The sequence below is a fragment of the Carcharhinus amblyrhynchos genome, chromosome 8 (assembly GCF_965287045.1).
Source record: "Carcharhinus amblyrhynchos chromosome 8, sCarAmb.v2.hapA, whole genome shotgun sequence".
In the NCBI taxonomy this organism is placed as follows: domain Eukaryota; kingdom Metazoa; phylum Chordata; class Chondrichthyes; order Carcharhiniformes; family Carcharhinidae; genus Carcharhinus; species Carcharhinus amblyrhynchos.
The window spans coordinates 119,907,896-119,920,168 of NC_137331.1; the positions used below are offsets into that span (position 1 = coordinate 119,907,896).

Below are 12,273 nucleotides of genomic sequence, written 5' to 3' on the forward strand. Positions count from 1 at the left end.
TTGGTAAATCTGAACAGCCATAGCTTCATCTTTTCTATGTAATAATGTCACTCATCCAGAATAAACAATAAGGAATCCTTTCAAACAGCTGATGGGTGGACCAGAGACAGATTTAAAGTTACTGGCCAAAAAAAAAATCCAGTGGTGACATGAGGGGAGGAAAAAACATTTTCAGACTTGAGTAGTTAGGATTTGGCGTGAGCTGTCTGATAGGATGGTGGATGACCTCCAAAATGGAATTGAATGAACAGTTGAATAAGATGTAACATTGCAAGGGAATAGGGAAAGAGCTGGGGATTGGAACTAACTGGATTGTTCATCGTAAGAACTGAGACACACTCCATGAGGTGAATGGCCTCCTATGCTGTATTGATTCTGACTTCCTTTAAGTGACTGCTGCCTGGAAAGAAAGCATATTACTCTTTGGAATGCCATGTCTTAGAGATCCTGCATACCTGCTACTTGAATCAAATTAAACACATTGCTTTCATTGACACATAGTTCTTGCAAGTTTTCTTCAGAACAAGGTGCCCTGATGATTGTATTCCTGTATTGCCAAAATATATCACATGTTCCCCTTTTGAATCTGTGATTGTAGAGCATTGCAATGGAGATAGCATCATGAGAAGAATGCCCCCTCAATCTAACTTCAATATCTAAATATTTTCCCTAGATATGATATTAGCGTGCTCTATGAAACAAAGATGAAAGACATCACATCTGCAATTGCTTTTTGAGGTCAATTGCCAATAATATTGTTAAAGAGACATAAAAATAGGTCATCAGCCTTGAAACAAATTCACCAAAGGATAAATATACTGGTACATGAAAGAAAACTCCAAAGCATGTAGCCCATATACATTGACCAGACATTTATGGGATGTGAGTTTCAAAGCCAACACTAAACACAATCATCACAATTACATATTTCTAGTAAAACACAATCATCACAAATGAGAATGTTGTTTAACATTAAATTTGTTGGACAGATGAAGAACTGGAAAGCATAGATCTAGATTAGAATTCCTTTAACATAAGCAATCAAAATCCAGTCAGGCTCTTGCCCTATGCTGTTGAAAAGCATTTTTATATGGTGACCTCCATGCTACTATTAGGAGATAAATATTGTTGGAGGAATATTTAGTTCCACGATTAGACCTAATATCACAATTTCATATTGTTGATAATGTGGCAGGAACATTGCTAGCAAGTGTGGCATAAATACCGTTCAGAGCTTTGGATATTTGAAGGATTACTGTTGGCTCCTTTAGAGCATCTCTATCTCATTTTCCTGCTGAAGTAATTTCATGTGTGGGAAGCATCCTGAACCAGAGGTGGACTTAGACAGTTGGGGGCCCTGTTCTCTGCCTCTGTCATGATGTGGGTATGCCGGCGTTGGACTGGCGTAAACACAGTAAAAAGTCTGACGACACCAGGTTTTAGTCCAACCTATTTATTTGATAATATACTCACAAGCTTTCGAGGGACACCCTCTTCGTCACCTGACGAAGAGGGTGTCCCTCGAAAGCTTGTGAGTATATTATCAAATAAATAGGTTGGACTAAAACCTGGTGTTGTCAGACTTTTTACTCTGCCTCTGTGCCAGGGCCCCGGCCAACAGTGTTGTCAAGCTGTGTCCCAAATGACATAATTGTGCTCCTAACCATGCCTATCCTGCACTCAAACAATGCAATCCACAAAATACAGCAAAGAACACAAATCACTTCAGTCTTTTTTAACTTATGAAAACAAGCCTGTAATTGATTAATTCAAATCCATATGCAAGCCACGTGGACATAAAAAGGTACAAGTACGCAAGCTCAGTGGTTTGTAATCGATGACATTAAGTCGTAATTGATGAATTAAAATTCAAATCCGCAATGCAAGCCACAAGAGTACAAAAAATACACGAGTTAAAGGCAAGGGTAAAATCACCATTGTCCCAGACCACTGTAGGCAATGACTTATCCTGATGTGCACCGCACCACGAATGAGGGGCAAGGTTGGGGAGGCAGGGCTGTTGGCATTCCACTGCCGTCACCATCACCACCAGATGGCATTTCTTATAATCTAAAGCAGTAATTTTAATCACTACACGGGTAAATACATATCTTTGAAATGAATGAAATTGCATGGGAAACAAGTGGGAAAGAATAAAATGTTTGAATGAAACTGATGTGGTGATCTGGGTTATTGCTAGAGTAGTGAAAATCACAATTAGTTAGTTTAAAGATGGTGGAAATGTTTTAGAAATTGCACCCCAATCATTAGATTGAAATAAAAGTGAAAGTAATCTCTTTTATTGAAACAATCACCAAATCCCAAAGAAAATGTTTTTACTACAGAGTTAGTTGGACTGGGTGAGCTGGTTTTAGAGTTGTCATGGTCAAGGAAGGAACAAGTAACCTATATATATGTAAAAGCACATAAGATCCGTGCACAAATTCCACGGAATTAGAAGAAGCAACCAAGTCTCAAAATCCTTCTCCAATCATCAAAACTGTGTCCAAGAGAAGCAAATTTCAGATAAAATGCCTCACTGACTCCTATCATATTTGTTAAAAGCTGGGAGGTCAGGTTTAATTCTACTTGGAGTTCTAATATTAAATGCTATCTTAGTTCCAGTTTCCAATAAGACAGTGTTTTAATTTAGTCTGTAAAAGCAAAGATGAATGGATTATATATGATTGATACCAGCATAATGTGATTTAGTGAATAATTTAGTCAGGTCCTTAATTCTCTCAACAGTTTCAATCCAAGTTAACTTGAAACATCAGACTCTCACTATGATATGGGTTTTCGGAGAACTCCCTGTCCGGCAGAACAGTATCATTCTCAAAATCTTTGTACAAAATTTCATGGCATACGTGGACAATTCTTACAGCACACCAGTGGACCATGGCACATTGGTTGAAAACCACCATTCTGGAGGCATTCATTCCCCCATTACCAGCCTCCACTTTATCTTGCATCATAATAATTTATTTTGTTATTTAATCTCTCCAGTCTCCCAATCTTTCATAGAACTTCCCCTTTGTTCTTTTCTTCCCCTTCTCTTTTCTCGAAGTTTGTACTTACCTTAAAACAGTTACATCTCTAACTTTACCCAGTCCTGACAATAGGTCATTGCAACATTAAAACATTTCTGTCTCTCAATAGATGTTGCAAGTCTTGCTCGGTATTTTCACAATTTTCCGTTTTTATTTCAGGTTTCCATCATCTACATGGTTTTGCTTTTATATCGATGTTATCTGTACAATATAGTTTTGAAAGTTTATTTATTAGTGTCACAAGTCGACTTAGATTAACACAGCAATGAAGTTTCTGTGAAAATCCCCTAGTCGCCACACTCTAGCACCTGTTCGGTACACTGAGGGGGAGTTTAGCATAGCCAGGCAACCTAACCCGTATGTCTCTCAGATTGTGGGAGGAAGCCAGAGCACCCAGAGGAAACCCATGCAGACGGGGAGAACATGCAAATTCCACACAGACAGTGACCTAAGTTGGGAATCGAACCTGGGTCCCTGGCGCTGTGAGGCATCAAGTGCTAACCACTGTGCCACCCCTTGAATGATGTGGAGATGCCAGTGTTGGACGGGGGTAAACAACCCCAGGTTAAAGTCCAACAGGTTTATTTGGTAGTAAACGCCACTAGTTTTCGGGCCTCTGACCCTTCATCAGGTGAGTGGACAGTTCTGATCACAAACAGGGGATGTAAAGACACACACTCAGTTTACAGAATACTGATTAGAATGCAAGTTTTTACAGCTAATCAAGTCTTAAAGGTGCAGACAATGTGAGTGGAGATAGCATTAAGCATAGGTTAAAGAGATGTGTATTGTCTCCAGACAAGGCAGTTATTGAGATTTTGCAAGCCCAGGCAAGTCATGGGGGTTACAAATAGCGTGACATGAACCCAAGATCCCAGTTGAGGCCGTCCTCGTGTGTGGAACTTGGCTGTCAGTTTCTGCTCAGCGACTCTGCGCTGTCATGTGTTGTGGAGGCCGCCTTGGAAAACATTTACCCGAAGATCAGAGGCCGAATGCCCATGACCGCTGAAGTGTTCCCCAACAGGAAGAGAACAGCCTTGCCTGGTGATTGTCGAGCGGTGTTCATTCATCCGTTGTCGTAGCATCTGCATGGTCTCCCCAATATACCATGCCTCGGGACATCCTTTCCTGCAGCATATCAGGTAGACAACGGTGGCTGAGTTGTAAGGGTATGTACCGTGTGCCTGGTTGATGGTGTTCTCACGTGAGATGTTCACATTCACCTGGGCTTTGTAAAGGGGAAGTCTTGCCTCACGAGTCTAGTAGAATTCTTTGAGGAGGTGACAAAAACGGTCGACGAAGGACGAGCCGTTGATGTCGTCTATGTGGATTTCAGTAAGGCGTTTGACAAAGTCCCTCATGGTAGGTTGGTAGAGAAGATTAAAGCTCATGGGATACGTGGCCAGGTATCTAGATGGGTAGAGAACTGACTTGCAAAGAGGAGTCAGAGAGTAGTAGTGGAGGGGTCCTTTTCTAGCTGGAGGTCTGTCACTAGTGGTGTGCTGCAGGGCTCAGTACTGGGACCTCTTTTTGTAACGTATGTAAATGATTTGGAAGAGGGAGTAGGTGGTGTGATCAACAAATTTGCTGATGACACCAAGATGGCTGGATTGGCGGGCAGTGAGGAGCAGTGTCTGGCAATACAACGGGATATTGATAGGCTGGTTGATTGGGCAGATACATGGCAAATGGAGTTTAATCTGGACAAATGTGAGGTGATGCATTTTGGCCGGAATAATGTAGGGGGGAGTTGTATGATAAAGGGTAAGCCCGTAAGGAGCATAGAATCGCAGCGAGACCTGGGGGTGCAAGAACACAAGTCTTTGAAGGTGGCAGTGCAAGTGGAGAGTGTGGTGAAGAAAGCCTATGGTATGTTAGCCTTTATAGGAAGGGGTATAGAATATAAGAGCTGGAGTCTAATGTTGCAGCTGTGCAGAATGTTGGTTAGGCCGCATTTAGAGTACTGCGTCCAGTTCTGGTCGTCTTACTACCAGAAGAACGTGAAGACTCTGGAGAGAGTGCAGAGGAGGTTTACCAGGATGTTGCCTGGTATGGAAGGACTGGGGTATGAGGAAAGATTGAAGAAATTGGGGCTCTTTTCCCTTGAAAGACGCCGACTGAGGGGGGATCTAATAGAGGTATATAAGATTATGAAGGGTATAGACAGAGTAAACAGAGGTAAGCTATTTCCTATGATAGAGACACATAGGACAAGGGGCCATGGACTTAAGGTGAGGGGTGAGATGTATAACACAGATATTAGAGGGAGGTTTTTCACACATAGGGTAGTGGGGGTATGGAATGCTCTGCCAAGTAAGGTGATGGAGGCAAACACGCTAGAGTCATTTAAGAGTAACTTAGACAGGCACATGAGTGGGTTGGAGATGGGTGGATATAGGAGATTGTTTTAAATAAGGGTCATTAGCACTGGGGCGCCCCTGGTAAGGTAAATGGATATGGTACAACAATAATGTTTTTTTTTCTCTTTTAATTCACAGGTTTTAAGTTGGTCCGCCTTGTGTCCAATGAGGGGCATACACGCGGTGGGTCGTACTTGGGCTGCTCTTCGTTGTTCGAGATTGGTCTAGTGCTTCATGTCGTTAGTGTGTGCCTAAACTGGACCAGATACTGGGCAAGACGACAGCTCAGTGACTATCACTGATTGCTGTGCAGACACATGGATTTGGGCCGGTGTCTGTGGGAGTTTGTGCATTCTCCTCGTGTTTGCATGGGTTTTCTCCGGGTGCTCCGGTTTCCTCCCACACCCCAAAGATGTGTTGTTAGGCTGATTGGCAGTAATAAATTGTCCCTAAATTAGTTTTCCTCAATGTGGATGGCCATAAAACATTAGACAAGGGTCATGGGTGAAGGGGGGGACTGGTGGTGTTAAGATGGCAGGGCAGGCTCGTTGGGCCAAAGGGCCTGTTTCCCAGGCTGTTTTTTGTTTTTTGTTCTTTGTTCTTTGGCTTGCAAAATCCCATCCACCCTCTCGGACAGGGCATGTGGAGGCACACACTCAGTTTGCAGACTGCTGATTGGAATGCGAGTTTTTGCAGCTGGTCGGGTCTTGGGAGTGTGGGCGATGTGGGTGGAGATGGCATTGGGCGTGGGTTGAGGAGATGTGTGTTGTCTCCAGATGGGACAGTGGGTGGGATTTTGCAAGCCCCGGTGAACACCAGGTGAATGTGAACATCTCACGTGAGAACACCATCCACCAGGTACACAGTACATACTCTTGCAGCTCGGCCACCCTGTCGACCTGATATGCTGCAGGAAAAGTTGTCCCGAGGCATGGTATGTTGGGGAGATCATGCAGACGCTACGACAATGCATGAATGAACACTGCTCGATAATCATCAGGCAAGACTGTTCTCTTCCTGTTGGGGAACACTTCAGCGGTCGCAGGCATTTGGCCTCTGATCTTCAGGTAAACGTTCTCCAAGGAGGCCTTCAGGACACATGACAGTGCAGAATTGCTGAGCAGAAACTGATAGCCAAGTTCTGCACACATGAGGACGGTCTCAACCGGGATCTTGGGTTCATGTCACGCTATTTGTAACCCCCATGGCTTGCCTGGGTTTGCAAAATCTCACTAACTGTCATGTCTGGAGACAATACACATTTCTTTAACCTGTGCTTAATGCTATCTCCACTCACATTGTCTGCACCTTTAAGACTTGATTAGCTGTAAAAACTTGCATTCTAATCAGTATTCTGCAAACTGAGTGTGTGTTTTTACATCCCCTGTTTGTGATCAGAACTGTCCACTCACCTGATGAAGGGTCAGAGGCCCGAAAGCTAGTGGCATTTACTACCAAATAAATCAGTTGGATTTTAACCTGGTGTTGTGAAACTTCTTGCTGTGTCCACCCCTTGAATAGCGTTGTGTGAAATTCTTTCTTATTTATTTAATTTGGGGGTGGGGATGGTGGGCCAGTTGGTACTGTGGACAAAACTGATAAGGGCAAGTAAGTGGGGTTGGGGGGGGTGTGGTTAGGACTATGACATTGTCTCAGCTGTCTAAACGGCTCAGTTTGAAGAGATTCGGGAGCATTTATGTGAATGATGGAGAAGTTATGATTTTGAATTCTTGCTTTGTGTTTTTTTTCCATCCCCCTCCCACCAGTGCTTATGTAGTGAATTACTATGGCAGCTATTTTAAAAATACAGACCTCTGGATAGTTATGGAATATTGTGGAGCTGGATCTGTGTCTGATATTATCCGACTGCGAAACAAAACGGTATGTGTACTATATTTATTAATGTAACTGAAATTCAGGTATTTTTCCTTTGCAAAACATTGAAATAAGTTGTGACCTTAGTGATAAACTTTGTTTTCGTGGATGGGATTTTATGGCTTCGCTTATCCCAAAACCATGAAATCCCATCTGCGGTCAATGGGCCTTTCCATGGTCTGCCCCTCGCACGCTCTGATTCCTGTGGCGGCCAGGACGGTAGAATTCCAGCCGATATACATTTTGCAAAACGGCAATTCCAGACTGATGTATATTAAATCAGATTTTTTCTATCACTGTTGAAATAACTTGCTTGCACACACTGGATATGTGTTTTGGATGATTGCTGTTTTATTTCGGTCAGTTAGAATCTACAGCTGTTTTGAGATCAAGATGGTTTTCTAAAAAAAATCAAGATTTTCTTCATACAGCTTTGTTGAAAGCCAAAGAAATATTCAATATTATAGTGCCCTCTTCTGATTTATATTTGCCACTGCAAATTAGTTAAATACTGAAAACATTTTGTGTAAGTTTTCTTCATAAATCAAAAATTAATTTATGTCAATCTGCAATTTCTTCTTGTTGCTTCTACCTCTTTTAAAAACTATCACAGAGGATTTTGTTTAGCCTTACTGGTGTCTTGTTTCTGACTGTGGGAGAAGAACTTTTTAAAAAAGTGAGAGTGTTGAAAGCTGCACAGGGATTATTGATTTAGAGGGTCAGCTTGACATCCCCAGGAAGCTGAATTAATAACATTCAGTACCTTAGCTTCAGTTATGCATGTTATTCAGTGCTGCCTGCAGCTCAGTTAGTAGCACATTTGCCTCTGATTTGCAAGTTTGTGGGTTCAAGTCCAACTCCAGAGACTTAACACCAAACTTTGGCAGAACTAAGGAAGTGCTGCATTCTCAGAGATGCTGTATTTTGGATGAAAATTTAAGCTGAGGTGGATGTAAAAGATTTTACTGCACTATATTGAAGCAGGTGTTCTGGCCAATATTTATCGTTCAAATAATATCACAAAGGCAGATTACATGGTCACCTTCAAATTGCAGTTTGTGGAAGCTTGCTATGTGCTGATTTCAATTACAACGGAGACTACACTTCAGAAAGTAGTTTGTTGGTAATAAAGCACTTTGGGATTTCTTGGGATTATGAAAGATGCTACATAAATGAAAGTCTCTTTTTCCCACCCATGTCCCATTGTCTTGTCCAGCCTCACGCACTCTGACCCCTTCCCTTATACTCTTTGAGACATTCTGTCACCCTCTTTGACTCCCCTCTCTTGTGCCTTCCTGTGCTCAGCAGCTCTTCCAAGCTAGTGACTTAGAGCATGCTATGTTAAAAATCTTTAAGTGAAAGATATAATAAAACTCCAATTTAACTCGTACTGGTGGATGACTTTGGCATATAAACATGCAGTTCCAGGAATGTTACTGCACAAGTTTGTTCGCATGTTTCCCCACTTTGAGTTTCCAGACTGAGTTTATCATACCTCTTGAACTTATTTCTGGAAAACTGCTTATATGAGTTAACCCTTCCTCCAACAGCCAAAGCACCAGTTTGCTCAGTGGGTAAAGGTCTTTTGAACAAAAGAGGCCTTACATTTGCATAGAATCTTGAGATGTCTGTCATCGCATTTCAAAAAGTATTTTCTTATACAAAAGCTATTTGCATCTGCATAGGACATTCAACAGAGAAAATTGCTGGGTGCTTCATTGGAACATTATGCAATACAGTTTGACTCAAAGGCATGTAATTGTCAACTGTGGTTCAGTGAATACTTTTCTTGCCCCTAATTCAGGAGGTTTTTGGTTCAAATCCCATTCCAAAATTTGATATTTGCATTATTGAGGGAGTATCGCATTGTTGCAGATGGTGTCTTTCAGATGAGACATTAAACCGAAACACTATCTGCCCTCTTGGTTGGATATATTTCAAAGAAGAACAGTGGAATTATCACTGACATCCTGGCGAAACTCCCAAATATGGGTGAATAACTCCACTGTCTTGTCTTATGGATATCTTGGGAAAGTTGAAGGCTAAGGGAGTAAACCCTGACAAAAACTCTGGACAGGAACCCAAAGGTAGGCTGATTCCTAAATATGTCAGCTTTCCAGCAACTCCAGCAGCCAAGCTGATGCCAGATGTAGTGCTTTGCATTCCTTTGAACTCAAGTGGGGAGGTTGAGTGAGTGGTGCTGATATTTGAGTCGCCAGGGTTTCCATAAATTTTGTCCCTGGAAAGGACAAGTAATGTTGTACACCTAGTGTGTGCATGAAAGAGAGTTTTTGTGTGCTGGTTTGATTTTCATTTTCATCCTATACCTTTGATGAGCAGCAGCATGAAAAAGAGAGCCACATGTCTCGCCCTGTCAGTACACAATCTCTCTATTGACAAATCCCCAGCTGTGCCTCTTTGTGATGACTCACACAAATTGGATGTCTCAGTCTCATGCAAAAACTTTAGCGAACCTCTGAGGAGGTTTGGCCCTAAAACATGCAGTGTGCTGCCTACTGCCACTAATGTTAGGGTAGAAAGGTTAATTTTAGGATAGAAAGGTAGAGAGATGGACATGATTAGAGAGTGAATTCCGGACCTTGGGGCCTCAGAATTTGGAAGCATGGACACCGGTGGTGGAATACTAAAATGTGGGATTGCGGAAGAGGCCAGAATTGGAGGAGCGCAGCCATCTCCGAGGGCTGCAAGGCTGGGGAAGGTTTTAGAGACATTTGAAAGTGAGTTTGACCATCTGGCGCATTTTTATGTGAATTAAGGAGACAGTAATTTCAACATGATTTCCACGATTGTTTTATGTTTTCCCTTCTATAGATAGTGTGGTTCCAGAACTTTTTTGCTTCTGAGACCCCCATCATTTTGTTATAAAATTTTATTTCTCTTGTAGCCCATGCAAGTAATTTTTCTGTGCAGAAAAAATGTTGCTGTGCTTATATCATTTATACTTGGTAATCAAATGTTTCTGGGTTTCACAGATTCATTGGATAGTAGTTATGCACATATTACACGCTACAGTTCAGGTATATCAAATAAAAATATAATTGTGGTTCAAGTAGCTGATTTTGCAACCTTAATTTGCAGGTTTAATGGTGGCTTAATGCATTTTACTCATACTTTCACCTTCTTGGTATTCTTCAATCCTTAAGGTTGAACTTGATGGAGTTTTGTGTCATGACTCTGGGTTTTATTGTTTTAATTTGATGGTCAATTTAAGACAAATATTCATATCTGGCATTCATTGTGTCTGTTTACAAACTGTTTTCTGTTCTTTGCAATTTATTTTGCTCCCACTGAAATAGCCCTGTTACACTTCATGTAGAGAGAACATATTGTGCAACATGAGAACGTGTTAATATCTGTACTTTCAGCATTTAGCAAAAATCCAGCCCACATCCCAAGAATCAAAATATACATTAGTAGTATCCCCATTCTCCCTGGCTGGTGAGTAAGCCACGATGACCCATCCTCAAATGTGCAAACAGATACCTCATAAGGAAGAGCAAAGCATCAGATACCCCAGGTGAGTGAACAAAAAATTAAGTTACCAGAACTGCTTTGTCAGTGGCTGTTCCTGTAGATGTTGACCGACCACTATGTTACTATTACAGTAATTTGATCTTTACTTGCTTTGTAAAGGGAATGCTTTGATAAGTTCTATAGAGAGTATGCAGCTCTTTAATTCCCAGTTCTAAGGAGGCTCTGCACAGATGAATTGCCAAGCTTGACCTCCTGCCTCATGGGTTATTGGTATAGCTACCTCCAGATGACTAAATAGCAATCGTAGCACAGCCAAAGTCTGCACAAGGGACAGTAGAAACTGGATCTACAGGAGGGGTCTGTGCAGACTACATTTCATCAGCTTAACCATATATATCACCCCCCGCCAGTCTTCACTTTGCCAAACACAGGAATTGTGGTTTGCCTACAAATTGCAATCTTATTGTCTCCAGGTGTTTTCATAGAAACCCTACAGCACAGAAAGAGGTCATTCGGCCCATCGATCTGCACCGACCTCAATCCCACCCAGGCCCTACCCCCATATCTCTACATACTTACCCACTAATCCCTCTAACCTATGCATCTCAGGACACTAAGAACAATTTTAGCATGGCCAATCAACCTAACCCACACATCTTTGGACTGTGGGAGGAAACTGGAGTACCCGGAGGAAACCCACACAGACACGAGGAGAATGTGCAAACTCTACACAGACAGTGACCGAAGCTAGGAATTGAACCCAGGTCCCTGGAGCTGTGAAGCAGCAGTGCTAACCATTGTAATACCATGCCGCCCTAGAATTATTCCAATCTGTTGATGCCTGTCTTCAGGTGCACACTTCTGCTGGTAGCTTCCATTCACCTTCTACTAACTAGTGGGAATATGCTGACTTGTGAAAGGTTGGTGACATATTTCATCAGGACACACTGCTACACATCAGTGGACTTATTGAATCCTCTTGAGAATCCCTGTGATAACACATATGCAATAAGAAATGCAAACTGTAGGTAAAATAGTCATTAATGAATGTAAAGGTCAGTGCTCTTCTGGATATTAATTGGTCAGTGTTCTTCTGGATTTTAATTGGTCATTATTTAAATAGTAACAATGTGCAGAAGTATGGGGGGGTGGGGTGGAAGGCAAGGGAATGGTAGTATGCCATGATGCTTATTTGGAGAGCTGGTGCAGACATGATGGGTTACATTGTCTCCTGTGCCATAGCAATTTTGTGATTCTGAGTAAATAAAATCAAGCTGTCATATACTGACCCACTGGTGGTAGCTTTCCTAACTTTCCTGGTTTGTGCAGTGGTGATCAATGGGAGAAAGAAAATCAGTTGTGCAACATTGAGACATATAATTGCTTTCAACTGCAAGAATTTCAAAGGTGTTTTTCTGTAAAAAAAAAGTTGTGTAAAATTTACTTAGAGTTCTTGATCATGGAAATTGGCACCAAGCCTCAACACACACTGT

General features: G+C 41.9%; 1 protein-coding gene across 1 annotated transcript in view; it reads left to right on the top strand.

Annotated features, from left to right (window-relative positions):
• stk3 (serine/threonine kinase 3 (STE20 homolog, yeast)) overlaps positions 1-12,273 on the top strand; it is a 427,334-nt gene that overhangs the window by 71,852 nt on the left and 343,209 nt on the right. Inside the window, exon 4 of the mRNA XM_080194726.1 lies at positions 7,177-7,291. Coding sequence (XP_080050852.1) covers positions 7,177-7,291 — 115 coding nt within the window. The remainder of the gene's footprint in view (positions 1-7,176; positions 7,292-12,273) is intronic.